The 17,806-nt window shown below is 47.0% G+C and overlaps 6 protein-coding genes across 8 annotated transcripts; 4 read left to right on the top strand and 2 right to left on the bottom strand.

Annotated features, from left to right (window-relative positions):
- Positions 1-451: 451 nt before the first annotated feature.
- BDBG_04551 (glycoprotease) lies at positions 452-5,484 on the bottom strand. Its single transcript, XM_002624641.2, has 2 exons — positions 5,111-5,484; positions 452-4,994 (listed from the first exon to the last, which is right to left on the bottom strand). The coding sequence occupies exons 1-2, from the start codon at positions 5,218-5,220 to the stop codon at positions 3,602-3,604; spliced, it is 1,503 nt and encodes a 500-aa protein (XP_002624687.1). The 5' UTR covers positions 5,221-5,484; the 3' UTR covers positions 452-3,601.
- BDBG_04552 lies at positions 1,074-3,517 on the top strand. 2 transcript variants are annotated; one of them, XM_031721723.1, is made up of 3 exons: positions 1,074-1,407; positions 2,220-2,762; positions 2,878-3,517. In XM_031721723.1, exons 2-3 carry the CDS (start codon positions 2,280-2,282, stop codon positions 3,016-3,018), a joined length of 624 nt encoding a protein of 207 aa, XP_031578569.1. In that variant the 5' UTR covers positions 1,074-1,407; positions 2,220-2,279; the 3' UTR covers positions 3,019-3,517. The 2 variants fall into 2 exon arrangements, with proteins under 2 accessions (XP_031578569.1, XP_031578568.1); XM_031721722.1 differs by lacking the exon at positions 1,074-1,407 and having other exon boundaries at positions 1,833-2,762; positions 2,878-3,481.
- Positions 5,485-7,391: 1,907 nt separating the features above from the next.
- Positions 7,392-9,566, top strand: BDBG_04549 (uncharacterized protein). The gene has a single exon (XM_031721721.1). It carries the CDS (start codon positions 7,684-7,686, stop codon positions 7,987-7,989), a length of 306 nt encoding a protein of 101 aa, XP_031578567.1. The 5' UTR covers positions 7,392-7,683; the 3' UTR covers positions 7,990-9,566.
- A 1,819-nt stretch (positions 9,567-11,385) lies between these two features.
- BDBG_04548 (mitochondrial carrier protein) lies at positions 11,386-13,715 on the top strand (the record flags this gene model as incomplete). Its single annotated transcript, XM_002624638.2, has 4 exons — positions 11,386-11,580; positions 11,667-12,872; positions 12,947-13,109; positions 13,177-13,715. 4 exons carry the CDS (start codon positions 11,386-11,388, stop codon positions 13,713-13,715), a joined length of 2,103 nt encoding a protein of 700 aa, XP_002624684.1.
- A 982-nt stretch (positions 13,716-14,697) lies between these two features.
- BDBG_04547 lies at positions 14,698-17,125 on the top strand. Of its 2 annotated transcripts, XM_002624637.2 has the most exons (3): positions 14,698-15,593; positions 15,760-16,047; positions 16,134-17,125. In XM_002624637.2, the coding sequence occupies exons 1-3, from the start codon at positions 15,182-15,184 to the stop codon at positions 16,721-16,723; spliced, it is 1,290 nt and encodes a 429-aa protein (XP_002624683.1). In that variant the 5' UTR covers positions 14,698-15,181; the 3' UTR covers positions 16,724-17,125. The 2 variants fall into 2 exon arrangements, with proteins under 2 accessions (XP_002624683.1, XP_031578566.1); XM_031721720.1 differs by having other exon boundaries at positions 14,698-16,047.
- BDBG_04546 (uncharacterized protein) lies at positions 15,003-17,777 on the bottom strand. The gene is made up of 2 exons (XM_031721719.1): positions 17,153-17,777; positions 15,003-17,092 (listed from the first exon to the last, which is right to left on the bottom strand). Exons 1-2 carry the CDS (start codon positions 17,622-17,624, stop codon positions 16,866-16,868), a joined length of 699 nt encoding a protein of 232 aa, XP_031578565.1. The 5' UTR covers positions 17,625-17,777; the 3' UTR covers positions 15,003-16,865.
- Positions 17,778-17,806: the final 29 nt, after the last annotated feature.

Here is a 17,806-nt window from a genome sequence, read left to right as displayed (position 1 = left end):
TGACCCCCACCTCCTATGCGAGCATCAACTTCAAACTTGTCGTTTACCTACTTCAACCCAAACCCCGCTCCCCCCCTCTAGGCTCAAAGAAAGCACTGGCTGGGTTCACTCCTCAGGTGGACGATGACTCCCCTCCCAACCCTCCCCCCAACCCTCCCATCCAGCCCCCCATCCAGCCTCACCCTGGTTCGTACCCGCCCATCGACGGACCGGTCCGTTAGCCAAACCCCCCACCCCCCTTCTCCTAAAGGTAAAAAGATATACGGCGGTGCCGCGCAGTTAAGCCATTTTTGTTTTGTTTTGTGCAATCATGCGTCCCGCTCTCTCCCCCGAAGCGCTCACTGCTACAGACGCATATACATCTAGCGCATAAACCTCAAGTTGGGGGTGGATGGAGTGCTTAGAACGGCAGAGCTAGTAGAAGAAAGTAAAAGAAAAAAAAAAAAAAAGACAATTAGGAATGGCTGGGCCACCTTGTCTAGGTTGAAAAAACAGGAACCTTTCATCTACCCGTGGAGTCCAGCTCCTCTATCCCAAAACGGACAAGGCAAGGAGAAGAAGAAAAGAAGAAAAGAAAAGGATTTGCATCAACGCAATGTTTGAAAATATATAGTTAAATATATAAATCTTTGAAAAAAAAAAGAGCCAAAATATCAAAATATCCCGACTAGTAGAAGAGCGGACAGGCCTGATTTGATCCCGCCCGCAGATGCAGTTTCATATAAGAACCGAAGCCATTGCACCCCCTTCTCCAAGTTGTAGCTTTGTCACCCACCCATCTGGGATTATATTATCGCTTTTCTCCCCACTCCCTCCCTCACTCGCTCCCTTCCACTCCGCTCAACCTCGCATGTCATATGTTTCGTCCCCTAACAAGTCTTCCTCCCTCCTCTCTCTTTCCTTGACATTTTCCCTTCTACTCTGCTAGCTTTATTTCTTCCCCCCTCCCTCCCCCCCTTCTCTCCTCCCGCAGCTACTTTCGCTGAAACATATATACATATTACTTGGAGCAGCTACTTGCCTATCATTTATATATATATATATATTGTATACTTATTTATCTAATCGAACCGGGTTCGTTCGGTTCGTCTCGCCTTCCCATCCCAAGGGGTTTTCTGCTCGCGCCCTCCCGTCCTTCCCAGCTTACACCCGCCGCTGCATATTGTTCACCCATACCGCATATCGAATATCGCATATCGCAATAACGCACCCCATCCGCTCTAACCCTCCCTTCCTTCCTTGCAGGCGGTTGTCCTCTTGTTCACTGAAACATCAAAAAAGCGCGGCCCCCTCCTGAAACGAAACGGAACCTGAGGACCAAGCAAAATAGAAAGGAGCAAGGGTAGACCGAAAAAAGGCGCTTAGATATCCCAAGGGACCTTGGGTATTCTTCAGCTTTCTCAAAAGGTTGTTATAACTTTTCTTTTCTTTTCTTTTCTTTTCTTGCTTTTAATCAGGAAATAGTTGTCACCTCGTTTCATGTTTCAACCTTTGCTTCCTTTCCTTTTTTTTCTTATTTGTTTTTCTCTTGGAAGCATTTTGGTGTGGTGCAGGTGGATGCCTATGACATACAGCCTTGCTGGGAGCCCATGAGTATTTCTTTAAAACCCTCTCGCACGGACGCACAAATCCAACCAACCCATCACCCAAGAAATCAAGCAAGAGAAGAAGAAACACCAAGAAGACAGAAGGGAAGAAAAGCAGACAAGTGCCAGGTCAAGCCAGGCTTCTGCTAGCCACTGCTGAAGGCTGAGAGTTCCCCTTACAGGCCTTTTCTCACGTGGTTATTCTGTTCGTCCGCCTGGTTTCTTGTTTGTTTTCCCTTCCTCTTCTTTTCTTCTTTCTCCCCTCCCCCGAACAAAACAGTTTATCGCACGGTCGTCCTCGCCGCACATATATCTTGTACCATCGGCCGATTAATTTAACAGAAGCACCTTTTTCTTCCGCCCTTTCCTAGCCCCAACTGCCCCTCTCCCTTCTAGTCGATAGAAGGAGGAATATACATGACGCAGGCCTGGGTGGAGGAGTGAGGCGATTTGTTCTATTTCTTCATGTATAAATATTTTGTCGATCACTGTTCCACGACTTGGTTGGCCTCCGCGTTCATACAGAGCGCATACCCTGACAGCTCCCTCACTCGTCGTGCTCGAAGTTGAAGCCACGATCGTTCCTGTGACTCTTCTCGCTGTGACCTGACACGAACTAAAATGCCGAAACAGACAACCCCCCGCGGATCTAGACGATCCAGGCCGTACCCTGACCCAAAATCGAGAACAACGATGTTGACAGCCACCATGCGTCAAACACGAACACCTGCCGCCGCCGCAGGGGCAACCGCACGTCGCCCAACTCCACCATGGGAGGATAAAAGCTCCCCTCGTACCATGCCACCACCGCGTATTTCCACGTTAGATCGTCGGACCATTCCCGAACGGCCAGAGCGTGCCGTGCCTCCATCTCCCGCCACACCCGCCACGCCTAGCAGTCAATCGGGACAGTGGTCGCAGCAAGATGATGAGATCCTCATCTCTGCTCGTGCGCAAGGCTATGGCTGGACCCGAATTCAGGAAGAAAACTTCCCTTCCAAGAGCTCGAACGCGTGTCGGAAGAGGCATGAACGGCTCGCCGCCAAACGCAAGGGCTCTGAGTGGGTAGAGGAGAGAGTCCAAAAGGTAACAAGACACTACAATCAGCTGAGGCCTGAAATATGGCGCCCACTGGCAGCGGCCACGGGAGAAAATTGGGAGGATGTCGAAAAGCTTGTAAGTTCATTCCAATTTCATGAGTATGAAGTTTCGCATCCTGGGGTTTTTCCAGACCACTGCTAGCAAATGAAGGAAATGAATGGGGTTAACAAGTATTTCGGACGTCAAACAGTGTTTGGAACGCGGCCAGAGGAATCTTTTGCCTATGACGACCCCAAGCTCCTTTAGGAGGGCAAGCTCTGATAATGAAAGTCGGGGGAGTCACGATAGCCATGATGAAGAGAAGCTTAGAATAAAGAGCCTCCTAGGATGAGAGTTACGTCGGATGGTGCATTCCCAACGGTATTAGGTTGGATAACGCCGCAGGGCGGGTTTGTGGCGGTTGGTAAATTTGTGGTTTGCGGGCCTTCGTGTTCATGGCAATTCTCCTTTCACACATCTGAGTCAACTTGCATCGGGTCTGCCATTTGCCTTTAAACAGGTTCCTTTTCTTTGGGTTATTAATATTTCGAGTCATGATGCATACATATGTGGTAATCTTTGAGCTGTTGCCCAAGATTAAAACATATGAAGAGGGTCATTGGAAAGGAGTATGTGAGATTTTGTCAACGCAGTGATGCCTTCCTCTTAATATCGTCCCGTTTCCTTTGTTGCATGTTTAGACGACTTTCATTGGTTTTGATCCGCATGTTTCCGTTTCCAGTTCTTTAATGCGATTTCTTTCCTCTTTATTACCAGCTTTCCACTTGTTCTAGGTCCTTAATGTATGTTGTCGCTAAAGACTCTTCTTTCATCCAAAACCTACATTGCAAGAAAATGAAAAGAAGAGTTGAAAACGAAAGACATTCGGCTTTGAATTCATTCCAAGTCATGATTTCCTATTTTCCTCGAGAGGGTTAGATTGAATCGGTTTTTATCCAATCGTCTGGCCCCAGGATTCCACCATCCTCAGCGCGAGGATCAAGTGACCACTTCCGTAATGGCCGACATCGAAGATCCGAGTGCCATCCAGCTTTGAACATTTCAATCCCTGCCCATCCAATCATCGCGGCATTATCAGTGCAAAGATAAGGCGGTGGGGCAATAACCTCTAGATGTTGAAATCCACGAATGTCGAGAAAAGAGCGGAACAGCTTCCTCAGGAACAGATTTGCACCAACCCCTCCGCTAATGACAAGGTGCTTTACATCCTCAAAAGTCTGATATCCGTATGTCGGGTCTTGCCGTTGGTTCCTTTGTTCTTGCTGTTGTCGTTGGCGAATGTTTTGCAAAGCAATCACTGTCCGAGACGCAAGATGTTCAAAGCACACGGTCATGAAGGCCCGGGCAACATCTATTCTCTCGTCATTTGACATGAACCCTTCCCCCGTATTCCCAGCCGCCTCCCACCGATCCTTTTTGTTGGAGATAATGGATTGAGCCCGCGACGCAATACCCGCAAAGGTAAATTCCAACTTTCTGCTTTGAGCAAAAGGCAGGGGTATGGACCATCCCCACCGATTATCCTTCACTTTCATGGCTTCCTCCGCTCGTGTTGCTGGAGGTTGATAGTCGACGAAATCACGATGGCCATTAGGAAATGCAAATGCTTCTAGCATCTTACCGTACATCGTGGTATTTGACTGTTCCAGAAATGACTGGGGTAAAAGAGACCTGGCAAGCTTATCGAGAGCATCTCCAATAGCAATGTCCAACGTGGAAGCGAGAACCTCATGATCCACTATCGACTTCGAATGTACAAGCAATGTGTGCCCACCAGATACAAGAATGGACATAAACGGGAAATTTGGACTGCTAATGAACTCTGTATCTGCCTTGGCATCCCGTTGTTGCTGGAGAGAAGTTGCAAACCTGGGTGTAAGCAGGTGCGCTTGCATATGATGTACGCCAACAATGGGAACCTGCCAGGCCACAGAGAGTCCCTTGGCCGTATCCAATCCAACAGATAGGTTTGATCGCATTCCTGGACCCCTTGTGACTGAGATAAAATCCGGCTTCCTCCGTAAGAGCGGCGCGATCCCCCAAGTGGCGTGAGGAGAGAGGGTGATTATCCGTCCCACATCCTTTGGGTCCGTAAGCTCGGCCGCGGGGAGATATGCCAAAGCCTTATTTATCAGCTTTGCTGCATGCTCCTGGTGGGAATCAAGTGCCACGATTGGGTGGATCCCGTTGTATTTCCTCGAGTCTGCCGTTATGTTTTCCAGGAAATGGAGGGAAGAGCGGGATGGAGAGGAGGATGACGATGACAAGCCGTCATGCTTCTCAACAATGGCCACAGAAGTATCATCGCTGGAGAATTTTCAATCCACGGGCAAGGCATCAAGCATGTTAGCAAAGATGTTTTCCTTTGTAGCCAACATAGTTCAAAAAGGAGCAGATATCGCATGTAAGCTATGAACACCTACCATGATGATTCGATGGCGAGAGTTAACAGATATCTCCGCCCAGAGCTAGGATGGCGAGATAATAATTTTTGATAGCACAGTCCCCGCAGTGACTGTCGAAGAGAAAACATTGACTGTGTTGCGAAAATAAAGGAGTGTAAAGAGCGTTGGGCATGAACAGCGGTGGGCAGGAGGTACAGCAGGCAAGCTTTGGTTCTCGAGTCCTGGGAAGAAATTCATTCAAGCAAGCATGGCGGGAGGGAACCAATCACAGGTGGAACGGTTTCTTGCAGCAATATTTAACCCACCAGATCTCACATTATCCAGTTGGGAATTAAATATCTAGTTCCGCGTAAACGTGACTGTTTACTTGAAAAGTATTTTATTATACGATATATTCTAATTTAGAGAGTTTCCCAATTCTTTATTTCAAATTGGATTCAGGTCAAATCCCAAAATTACAATCACGTGAATGATTTGGGATGCACGATATCACACCTGGGGGTGGTGGCACGACTGATTCTTAGCTCCAAGAAAGATCTTTTTTTATGTTACATTCAAAGATTTAAACAGGCCGGACAGGCACCGGACAGGGAGCAGAGCGGATCCAGTATCGTTAAAGGGGCCTTTTCTTTCTTTTTTCTTTTGTGTGCTAGAGCCCCTATTCCCATGCGACTTCACCCTTGCAAAGCCTCCAGGTAACTTACAGGTGGTACAGTGCTTCCAGGGTATTCGTCCCCAAAAGCTAAGTTACATCTGAGCTACACAAGGGAAGTAAACGACTAAGCTAACTACCCCAGAGGATACATCCGTGGAATGTTTACTCTTGCCTTAAAAAAATATATATTCAGAGGAGAAAGAGTAACTAAATAAGTAATAAAAAAAATAAAAAAATATAGTTTAACCGAAACTGAATACGGCAAAAAACAAAATACTTCATTCATAAAATCGTTAAAGAAAAAAAAGGGCATAAATCCATAATATATATCCGAAAAGTGCACGGCTGCTGCTCTCGTTTTCACTTCTCTATACATTACAAAGCAATGTAGTTACAACAACTTCCCCGCTCACCACATTCCCCAGGACTAACCAGAGTCCTGAATCGCAGCCAAATGCTCCCCTCTCCTCCTCCTCATCCTCCCCGAGCGCGAATCTTGTGGTATTCTCTTTCAGCAGCTGGTCGCTGTTGGTGAAGCCTCGAGTCCCTATGGTGGATGGATAGGTGCATGGGTATAACTCGAACGAGTGACCCCTGGCGCGTGAGAGGGGATTGCCAAAATCTGAGCATACATTTTCTCCAGCTGCATGGCATAGTCGCATGTCGACTACACTCAGAAAGAGGGAGAAAACAGTGGACAAATGTTAAACCCCCCTTTCTCTCTTTCCCAAAGGGAGAGGGCAAGAAAAGAGGGAGCCAGAAATGGAAGATGACTCGGTGGATGAATCGTAGATAGAAATGTCGGGTCGTTCAAATTTTCCCAATGCGGTAATTTTTTTATTTTTATTTTTTATTTTTCATTTTCATTTTTTCTGCATGTGGGCTTTTTTCTTCCTCTTGAGTCTTCATTTAAGAGCGGAGCAGCCATCGTCGCTCGTCTCTGGACATCTTCCTGTAGCCACCGTAGTAGTCATCTGTGTTCTCAATGGGAGTGACACAGTGGATGATAGGCTCGCAGTTGAACTGGATTTTCTTAGAAGAAACACCGCTGCTCGGGAAGCTGGAGCTGGAGCTGGAGCTGACGCCGTTCTTCTTGAGGATACTTTTCGAGGAGGTAGGGTTGACATATGCGAAGGTAGCTTGTTGAGGCATGGTAGAGAAGCCACGCTGGTTGAGCTTTGTGTTGCGAGTAGTTGGACTTAGAGGAGATGGGGATAGCGGTGTCCGAGGAGACATGGCCATAGACATGGCAACGGGGGATTTAAGGGATAGAACAGGGCGGGATGTGCTGCTGGTCGAGGCGGCAGCGATGCTCAGAGAGAGCTTGGGTTTAGTGGCGCGTGCAGCGTACATTATGTTTTTGTATATTTGTGGTTGGTTTGCTTGTGGTGTTGAGAGGTAAAAAGTTGATGATCAAAAGTTTTGGGGAAAAGGATATTTAATAGATAGATGGATGGCAGCGGTTGCTTTGAATAGAGGATAGTTAATAATATAATATGCTCCTTTTTCAGCGTCGTCGTCGTTAGGGGGCGAAAAATTAGTCGACGACTCTGGCGCGGCCACGAGACACCTGAGAGCGGATAGATATAAAATTATGTTGTTACTGAAAATAACTAGATAGAGACGATGACGCAATGAAGGAAGCGCATAGACAGAGGATAAAAATAGAATATTATATGATTGGGCCAGCCAACCAGTGCAAATTGGAATAAAAAAATATTAGAGGAAAATAAAAAGGGAAGAGAAAAGAATAAAGGGGAAGAAGGTTCGAAATTCGAAACACAGACTGCAGCAAAGAAAAGTAGGAAATAATAGCAACAACAGCGCAGACAAGGAAGGGGGGCCACAGCGGCTATATAGGCCCCCGGCGGCCCAGTCGCTCAGGCAGGGGGTTGGGGCCAACGGGGCAAACAGACCAAATCGCGGTGGCTGGCCGATGCTGGCAAAGGATGCTTGTATCCTTGGAAGAATCAAGCCAGCAACCAGCCCAACCTTGCCTGCCTCAGCCAATCGCGCGCTCTATGTGCAGCAAACGCTGCTTGAAGCGCCCAACCAATGCAAGACGGCACATCCAGATCACACACATCGCGCATTTTGGTCACTCGTCGGCTCTTGGTCCAGTCTATCAGAGGCCAACCTCACCGATTCTCGTCTGCGCTCCCTTGCGCACGGTTACACAACCTCCTGCATGGCAACAAGCCCTAACAGTGGCCGAACGGTGCGACGGTGGCTGCTGGGGTGAACAAAAGTGATGGGTGACGATGGATTTTTGTCCGATCCAGCCTTCTTATGGAATAGCCTTACTCTGCTCCTCTCTGGAATGACATCAACTTGCGGGGTTTCGCATAAAAAAGATGATGCGCAGAAATCGGCCTGGTAAGAAACCAGCCCCTCGGTGTGCCGTGTGGTTGCTGAAATAAACCAACTACAAACTCGCCCATCTTCTCGTCGTTCCATCTAACTACTCTGTAGATGGCTTCTCTCTCACTTTCTCTCATGCTAAAATATTCCATATTGAGGGCAGTGTGCCAGTAGGATCGGTGATGGGCAAACACGTTCTCAACCCCTGCCGAGTTACAGGACCTCAAGAATCAGAATCACCCATCCCTGCATGATCCGTGTGAAGAACGGGCTTGGGCGCCAATGTGAAGTTTGCATTCAAACATCCCAGCTTCACTTCTTGCAATTGATGTGTCGAATCTTGAGTGTAGAGACTGATGTATTCTCTACTACTCCGTACTGTGTCAAAAGTCTCAGCATGAATATATCCCATCTTTGCCATCTGCTCTGTCGGGTCTACGCTGTGCGTACCTATCAGGAAACAATTTTAACCCCTCCTTACAACATCCCTTGAGATCTCGCGGTAAGCTTCAAGCTAGTTGTGACAACCTGAGTTCAAGCAGCCAGCAACAAACCAACCAGCGCTGAAATCACACGCTACAGGAGGACAGTTCGGAATTCTGATCTCTCCCACCACCGCTTGGGCGTTTCCTATATAAGTCTTCAACGTCATTCGTCCTTAGATAAGATGGAGTTTTAAGTTTCCGCTCCCCCGCATTAACATTACGATGATACCACACTTGCGTTGGTCAAATCATCTCATACGACTGTCATATCATCACGATAAGAGCAGACTTGCCCACCTCAACGAGGAGCGGGATCCCGAACATACATATGTTTCCAGGGGGTCGATCACTGCATATCCAGGCCCTTGAGCTAAAAGGCATGATGGAAAAGGAGGGGGAAACACCTCACCTTGTTGGGTGTGTTGCTATAATTAGATACTGGTACAGTGCTGTGGATAGTGATAACGGGATCAATGATCTCATGGTAAAAATTTTCCTTAATGCGCACTAATTGTGATCATTGCAGCAGCCGTACATGATCAACTTCACTGCGGAGCACCGCATTTTTGTGATGGTTGGTTGGGCCGTCGACAATTGAAGTTTTTCGTTTGTCTCTACTCCATAGCATATGAATAGATATAGCAATTGCAGTGTCAAGTTCTCATCTGAAGATGTTCTAATTTGTATTAGGCAGAGGTAGAGGGAGGGAGGGAAACGTTATGGAATAGGGCTCGCGGCAAACCGGTTCTTACGTTCATCATTCATTCTCCCCAATTTGAAACTATTTCTTACGAACGCAACAAAACTAGAATTTCTTATTGAAAGTCAGAGACAAAGTTATCCCAGAGTAGAGGTTTCCTTTCATCTCTTCTCATCTTTTTACTCTATATAGTAACTTACACTCACTGATCACAAAGATAACATACTTCTTATTTGCACCAAGAAACAAAAAAACATGAAACCGAAATCTGGCTCTGGCACCTGTGGCCGTATCCAAACTCACGGATCCTTCCGCCTACGGAAGCGAGGGGGCGGATACAAAATAGCAGGCTTCCTCGGCTGTCAACGCAAAAGGTGTCGCCGTGTCAAAATAATAAACGAATATATCAATGTTCGGGGCCTCTTCGTTCTGATCATGTGTTATTTTTTTAATTTTTTTAATTTTTAATTTTTAATTTTTAATTTTTTTTTTTAAGCACTAACTAGGCTGATCGGTCCGACACCTTCATTTTTTTATAACAAAATGATCTGGAATAGTTCCAAGAGCTCGAGATCCGCGGGTTGAACAAGATATGGAACATGAGGATATTTCGATAATCCTGTAACTGTTCAAACACACGAACCAGCATGTTGGTGGTCAGCGCTCCCGGTTTCGGGGGCTTTCATCTTCTTGGACGTCAGAGTAGGCTTGTCATTTACGTCCTTGCTAGGCTCATCCTAAAAGAGTGGTTCTGCGGAGCACTTCAACTTCCCTAGATATTATAGAAGTCGGCGGATTTCTGTATATATTTTCAATACGATATCCATGCCAAAACCCAGTCAAAAGGAAACCCGGTTCAGCACTCACCTGTAGGCTGTTCGAAAGCCGGAACGATAATAAGTGCGCGGACTCCTTTAACCTTTCCCTTTTCTTTTCCCTTTCTTTTTATTTCTTTTTTCTCTTTCCCTCCGTCTGATTCTCACAAGAGAAATATGGATATCCGGGCCCACTGGCAGTTTTCTTGGTGTGGGATAGCAGAATTGGCCGATGCGGGGAGAGCGGGTCGCGAAAGAGTAGCGGCAGAGGTCATCCCGATAACGGCTCAACATAGCTAGCTATCCCATGCCTGCCAGCATCAGAGGGAATTTTATGACTCAGGACTGTGTGCTGTAGAGCCTGTACACAGAGTGTGATGGTTCCTAGCGTCGAGGAAAAGCCCAGGGTGATTGTATCCCTCAGATCTTCAGTTAAGCTTTCGTGCCTATCTAACGACCAAGCCGAGGTCTTTCTCAAACCAGTGAGTGTACCGTGCCTGGACGGAGCTCTCCGTACAAGAAATCAACGTCTCAGCGCAGATGAGTTAAAGAGGTGAATAATAATACATAAGCCCATGTAAAATCGACCGAGTAATAATCCAGTTAATCCCTCGTAGGCATGATAGACCTGAAGGGCAAAAATGCCTTGAGCATTTTATTAATAGGCTGGCGCTCGCCACACTGCTGATGGTCTGTCATGCCTAAGCTAGATCGGCTGAGTCATCCGACAAACTCCCGCGCGCTGCGGCAAACCATTGGCTACGGAAGGTCAGGATCTAGGAAAAATTTTTTGCCGCATTGATTCATCAACATCCATCCCTCACCGGTCATTTATACATCTCCTATCGCTCTCCTGTGTAATTTTTTTACACACACCACTGCACTGTGCACTCGCACACACATTCACTTTGTGCATATTATTATTATTCTTATGAATATTTGCCGGTGACCTTTCATCTTTCATCTTTCTTTTTTTCCTTCTTTTCGTTTTTAATTTGGTTGCGTATCGACCTTTTTCCACACCCCCCGTTCACTCACCACTAGCAACCTGGCTAGTTTCGTTATTGCCAAACCCTCTTTTAGCTGCATTCCTCGGAATCGCGGCTCTTGACCTTGTCGAAAATTCCAGGCCTTTGCTTTTTGCCCCTTCTCCCTCTTTTCTAAGCCCGAAGTCAGCAACTTTTACTTGGGGATAGCTTTGCGAAGCCGTGCGTGAGTGTGTGTGTGAAATCACCGGGTTCTAGTTAACCTCCACCCACCTCACCAATCTTTCAATCATGGCTGCGGTTAAGGAGAGTATGAGTATAAAAGGATCCATCATGGGATCAATTCTGCCCGATCCTGACCTCCCGGTTACTTCTCGGATCAGAGCGCATTTCTATCAACATGCCAGGACTGATAACGAAACGGGAGAGCGGTATATGAACAAGGAGGATTTCATCAATGCCATTGCTCCCGTACATGAAAACTATGTAAGTTCAGCTCTACCTTCCAGACCCATCAAAAGGAACAGGGGATTGACCATTTGCTGATGCCTCCATTTTTCTTCCATCTGTAGCACAAAATCAAACGCGAACAATACGGTATCCTATTCCGAGTTGCCGATCGACGGAAGACTGGTAAAGTAAATCTACACGATTGGACCGCGTTCGAGAATCTAATTGCCAAACCCGATGCGGAATATGAGATTGCGTTCCGTTTGTTTGATGTGGAAGGGACCGGAGCGATTAAATATGAGACGTTTCAAAAACTATATACCCAGAATACGGGGAAGGATAGTATTCCCTTTGACTGGAATTCAGAATGGGTATCGTTGTATACAGGAACGAAGAAGAGACGACATGACATGACCTACCCGCAATTCGCACAAATGCTTCGTGGCCTCCAGGGCGAGAGAATACGTCAGGCGTTCCACCTTCTCGATAAGGATGGGGATGGCTACATCGAGCCGGAGGATTTCCAGCGTATCATCTTGAACACCGCTAGGCACAAGCTGTCAGATCATCTTCTAGAAAACCTACCCTCCCTATGCACCATCAGCGCCGGAAGTAAGATTTCGTACGCCAACGTCCGCGCCTTTCAGAATATAATACGAGAGATGGACATGATCGACTATATCGTCCGCAGCGCCGTAAACAAGAGTCACGATGGCACAATCACCCGCACAGATTTCCTAAACGAAGCCTCTCGCGTCGCGCGCTCGTCCCTCTTCACCCCCATGGAAGCCGATATCCTCTTTCACTTTGCCGGTCTCGATGCGCCTTCAGGAAAACTCTCGCTAAACGACTTTGCAAAAGTTATAGACGCTTCATGGCATTCCGCAGCTTCTGCGGTCGGTAACGCTGCAATGGAAAGCGTCACTCAAACCACGGAAAAGGCAACTACAAAATCGAAACAGGTCCTCCAGAACATCTTGGAGTCGGTGCATCATTTCGGTCTGGGCAGTATCGCAGGTGCCTTTGGCGCCTTTATGGTGTACCCTATTGATCTTGTCAAGACGAGAATGCAGAATCAGAGGAGCGCGCGTGTGGGGGAGAGGTTGTATAGCAATTCAATCGATTGTGCGAGGAAGGTTATTCGGAATGAAGGTGTTCTTGGCTTGTATTCGGGCGTCATACCGCAATTGATTGGTGTTGCCCCTGAAAAGGCCATTAAGCTCACCGTAAATGACCTGGTTCGTCGGACTTTTGCGGATAAGCAGACGGGGAAGATTGGGTTGGGGTGGGAACTTTTTGCAGGTGGTATGGCTGGTGGATGTCAAGTGGTATGTTTATTGTTTGTTCACTCAGCTTCTTTTTGCTTCTTCTTTTTCCTAATTGATACTAATTTCACACACAGGTTTTCACAAACCCCCTAGAGATCGTGAAGATCCGTCTGCAAGTTCAAGGAGAGATCGCCAAGAGCGTCGAGGGTGCGCCACGTCGATCGGCCATGTGGATCATCAAGAACTTGGGGTTGATGGGATTGTACAAGGGAGCTAGCGCCTGCTTGCTTCGCGATGGTGAGTAAAATATCTTCAAACTAATTCTTTGTCAATGCAGCTATCTAACTTATATGACCCCACCCAGTCCCATTTTCGGCCATCTACTTCCCCACCTACGCACACTTGAAATCCGACTTCTTCGGCGAATCGCCCACCAAGAAACTAACCATTATCCAACTCTTAACCGCCGGTGCCATCGCCGGCATGCCGGCCGCCTACCTCACAACACCATGCGACGTCATCAAGACAAGGTTGCAAGTCGAAGCCCGCAAGGGCGAGACGAGATATACATCCGTCCGCCACTGCGCGACGACGATAATGAGAGAAGAAGGGTTCCGCGCGTTCTTCAAGGGCGGCCCGGCACGTATCTTGCGCTCATCGCCACAGTTCGGCTTCACGCTTGCTGCCTACGAGGTTCTGCAGAATTGGCTGCCGCTGCCCGGCAGCCAGCCTGAAGACGTTACGCCGATCGGCCATATCGAGCCCGGGTTGGGCCAGCGGGCGACGGGGCCTCTGCCGTATATCCGGTCGCGGAATGCGTTGAAGCTCATTCTTGATTTGAATGAGGACTTTGGCCGGATTAAGATGCCCAGGAGTGCGAGTTTGCCTGCTGGTGCTGCGTGAAAAATGATGCAGCAGGTGTAAAATTCTCCGTCTGCGGTTCATATCTGTGTTTGAATATCTAGACCCGTCCATTTTTTGCCCCTTGGGTGGCAAGCGTACTTTGTGTGTGTACTTTTATCTCCGCCTCCCTGATTTGGTTCGATTGCCGTGTCACATACTTTGGTCATATATCGATCATAGCATGATGACCGGAATCTATTACCAACCGGTGATCCCGTCCTCCTCTCGCCACCACGCCCTATCAACCTCATCTCGCCCTCCGCTTGCTTGCTTGTTAAAAATTCCCTTTCCATCTTAACGCCATAGATTTTTGTTGTTATTTTCATTATTTTTATTGTTTTCCATTTTAAATTTCCTAATCGAGCTCGCTTTTCTAACCCCCTCCCCTCCGCCGGTATGTGACGCTACTTACAGAAAATCCTATTTAGTTCCTATTCCTACTCTCTCCTCGACATTTCCTCAGTCCGGCTTGTCTACCATCCATCATCCTCCCAGCGAAAACGCATACACACCATTTAACGAAAGATTGCTTGCTTACATTTATTCTAGGCGATCTTTTATCTCCCGCGAAAGATTCCTTTTTCCTTTTCTTTTTAATTTTTGATTTAATATTATCTTATACCTCGCATCTACCTCTTTTGGTTTTCTTTTTCTTTTTCTTTTTTTCTTTTTTTCTTTCTTTTTCTTTTTTGATTTCTTCCATATTTTCATTTCTTCTTTCAAGTTCACCTCGCGCCCCCTTGTTCTTGTGACCTTATTTTCCACATCTGGATTTTCGCAAGAAAAGAAAGAACAAGCCAAAATACCCCCCCAAAAGTGTCGATAGAATCATAGAGAGAGTGTGTGAGGGAGAGAAATGGACAACCTCTGAACCGGTTAACCACTAACCGTACCACCAAACGTCATTCTCTCCCTCTCAAAGTCCTATTATTTCTATGTATATGTATCTAGAAATAATAGACTAGATTAGATCCTTTGAATAATTAGAGAATATTTCTGTGTTTTATTTATTTTAGTACTCACTAGGTAAGTCAACTTGTAGTTTGTCGGCTTGCGGTCCTCCCCGTGTCCGATGTATCTGCTGGAGATCAAAAATTTCCAAACTTTACCCACCTGTGACAGGATGCTCAATGCTCAGTTTCAGCTCTGGCTTGACATTAGTCCATTTATTTTATTGCTTCTTCTTAATGCCATTGCATATTCGCAGAATCGCGTTGAATATAATTACTCACCCTATTTCTGTCAAGTACCCTAGCGGGAGGTGACACATAATATAGATAGCCCCCTGCTTGGTTACCCTACGATGGGTGCACGCTAACGTTTATGCAGTGAGTGTTCAAGATGATGGGATGCATGACATCACTCTCGCATTGTCGCCGAAAATTTCGTCCATTAGAGGAATACTCCCATGATGAAGTACCACCACTAACAATCCTTACCGCGTTGTTTTACTTCGAGATTCGATAATGGTTAAAGGCCTCCTACCTACTGTACCATATCAAGCCCAACATAAACTCATTTCACATCACATCCCCTACCTTATCCTAGCCAACCGGCAAACTACGTTACAACAAAAACAAATGGCGCCTGAATCGACTAACCCCTGCCATGCGCTGGTTCTTGGCGCCTCGGGAATTTCAGGATGGGCATTTATCAACCAGCTCCTTCATGATTATCCGCGGCCGGGTATTTGGGACCGGGTGACGGGGGTTACAATGCGACCCTTGAATGAGGAGGAAGTGTCATATTGGCCAGAGGATAAACGACTACAGCTAGTTTCGGGCGTTAATTTCGTCGGGGACTCGGAGGAAGTATTGAAGGGGAAGCTGGGTTCGCGGCTTGTGGGTGTGGAGAGTTTTACGCATGTTTTTTACTTAGGTACGGATATATGACGGTGGAATATGGATGCCTGAAGATATATATGTAAAGTTTCGGGCATATATTCTTCCTTAAAAAAGATTTGAAGAAATATGATACTTAGAGAGGAACGAGTAATTAGCGATGAGTTTGTTTACACGCTTTATACCTAATGCCAAAACAATAGTGAGCGTGCCCGATTCCAAGGCATTAGACAGCCTCCGCAAAGCCGTGACCGTGATCGACGATCTCGCACCAAAGCTTGAATTCATCCACCTCCAGTATGGAACTTTCATATATGGGACTTGTTTCGCCGAGGACTTCTATATGCCAGTGCCACTCTCAGAGGGGTTGCCTCCCCTCCGCAAACCGTGGGCTGATCGCCTCCCATATCTCAACCTTTCGAGATGGATGGATGAGTTCTCACGCGGGAAACCGTGGAAGTGGTGCGAGACAAGGCCAGACGACATTATTGGTTAGGCATAATTTTTTTTCTTCTCTTTCATATTAATGCCGCTTTATGGCACAAAGATCACTAAGCACCTATGTACCCCAAGCCAGGATTCCTCCCTCGCCCTAATGGATATAATGTTGCATATCCCATCGCCATGTTTCTTTCGCTGTACGCCTACATCAACGGCAAGGGCGCCCAATGCCCGTTTCCCGGTAGTTTCGGCGTCTGGAAAGCGCTCTCCAACGACGCGGGTGCAGATATGATCGCTAAATCTGCAATCCACCTTTCACTATCCTCTAATCTGTTGGCCAACGGAGAGGGATTCAACGTTGCTTCCTCATCGACCCCATGGAGCTGGGAGATGAAATGGCCGGTTATATGCACTTGGTTTGGACTTGAAGGCATACCGCCCGTTGATCGCGAGAGGAGTGAGACAGAGACACCCGGGCCTGACGAGTATATCCGTAATCATGAAGAAGAGTACAAAAGGATGGTAAAGGAATATGGGTTGAAAGGATGGAAAGTAGCGTCTCCGTCCATGGATGGCTCGGAAAATTGGGGGTTGACTAAGCTAAATTTTGACCGTCAAGTTGATTTGCGGAAGACAATAGCAACTGGCTACACGGACGAGGAGAGCAACGCGGAAACCTGGATTAGGGCACTTGAGCGGATGAGATCCGCAAAAGTTATCCCATAGATAGTCAAGAACATGTGTTCTAAACAGGAGTGAGATATCTCTTTGTGTTCGAAAACGTTGGGGAAGCAGGGATATATTTAAAATTTGTAGTAAGTCCGATGTCAAATTGTTATGGCTTAGATGGCAACATGGGATAGATTGTTTAGAAGAAACTGGACGGCCGTTGGGGTTTGCTTGTTTCCGTAGTAGGTCCCTCATTAGAAGTGACTCGTTGATATTTTGTCGTTATCTCCGGTTCACTCTGCTGCGGAGTAGTCGACTGTTGCGAATCATTTCCACCGTCACTATCGGACTTTGGCACGTTCCCGCGATGTGTCCGCTTAGCCCTGGAATGCCATAGGGATTCTTCCTGCTCAATTTCTTTCAAGACTAGATGTTCCAATCAATTAGTATTTGTTTCCATCCACCTATTAAAAGAGTTATAATCACCTTCTTCCCACTCTCTTTCTTTTGCCTCGTCCCCCGTACCCAATAGCCTTTTGACATCCACATCTTCCCCTTTCTGAATCCGTTCGATAACCTCTTTTAGCAGCCGGGTTTTCGCATCTGCGCTCCGGGTATCGTTCGCGTACTCATTTCGAAGCATAATCATCCGGATAGCCTGGGAGCCGATAAGAGTGAACATGATGGCATAAAATGTAGCTGGATTAGGCGCTCTGGACTTTCGGGGTGCGGAATCTGTCCCACGCCGATTCCCGCTCCGAAGGAATTTGGGAACCATAGACGTCCACATCGAAGGTTCTAAGATTTTGGGGATTGCCCGCCCCGCTGCAAGACATCGGCGCTGGGAATGAGGCTCGGTTGGAGGTAGTTTTGACTGTGGCAGGCGGGACCGGGAGAGGATGGGATTGGATGGGATTGAGAGGTGGCAATGCCTCAAAATCACGGGTCGAGAAGACATGATTAACTATAATATTCCTCCGGTATGCAAAAATGAATATTGCCTACTCAATGTTGGACTGGACTGCAACGCGATACTAAAAAATGTTACAGGTTGGAGACCAGAGAGAGAAAAGAATTGGCGCTAAACCCTGAGGGGAATTTCTGGAGCAGGGACGATTATGTAATCAATATGGTTGCCTC

This window comes from Blastomyces gilchristii, assembly GCF_000003855.2.
Source record: "Blastomyces gilchristii SLH14081 genomic scaffold supercont1.9, whole genome shotgun sequence".
Lineage (NCBI taxonomy): Eukaryota > Fungi > Ascomycota > Eurotiomycetes > Onygenales > Ajellomycetaceae > Blastomyces > Blastomyces gilchristii.
The sequence above is the reverse complement of the archived record's forward strand: the minus strand, read 5'-3'. Positions and strand labels throughout refer to the sequence as shown.

Coding starts and splice junctions, on each gene's coding strand:
- BDBG_04552 (XM_031721722.1), top strand. CDS start 2,208: ATGCCGAAACAGACAACCCCCCGCGGATCTAGACGATCCAGGCCGTAC. Junction 2,763..2,877: donor GGGAGGATGTCGAAAAGCTT/GTAAGTTCATTC, acceptor GACGTCAAACAG/TGTTTGGAACGCGGCCAGAG.
- BDBG_04551 (XM_002624641.2), bottom strand. CDS start 5,220: ATGTTTTCTCTTCGACAGTCACTGCGGGGACTGTGCTATCAAAAATTA. Junction 4,995..5,110: donor CTCGCCATCGAATCATCATG/GTAGGTGTTCAT, acceptor AAAATTCTCCAG/CGATGATACTTCTGTGGCCA.
- BDBG_04549 (XM_031721721.1), top strand. CDS start 7,684: ATGCTGGCAAAGGATGCTTGTATCCTTGGAAGAATCAAGCCAGCAACC.
- BDBG_04547 (XM_002624637.2), top strand. CDS start 15,182: ATGGTTAAAGGCCTCCTACCTACTGTACCATATCAAGCCCAACATAAA. Junction 15,594..15,759: donor TACGCATGTTTTTTACTTAG/GTACGGATATAT, acceptor CCAAAACAATAG/TGAGCGTGCCCGATTCCAAG. Junction 16,048..16,133: donor AAGGCCAGACGACATTATTG/GTTAGGCATAAT, acceptor ACCCCAAGCCAG/GATTCCTCCCTCGCCCTAAT.
- BDBG_04546 (XM_031721719.1), bottom strand. CDS start 17,624: ATGTCTTCTCGACCCGTGATTTTGAGGCATTGCCACCTCTCAATCCCA. Junction 17,093..17,152: donor AGAAAGAGAGTGGGAAGAAG/GTGATTATAACT, acceptor TGGAACATCTAG/TCTTGAAAGAAATTGAGCAG.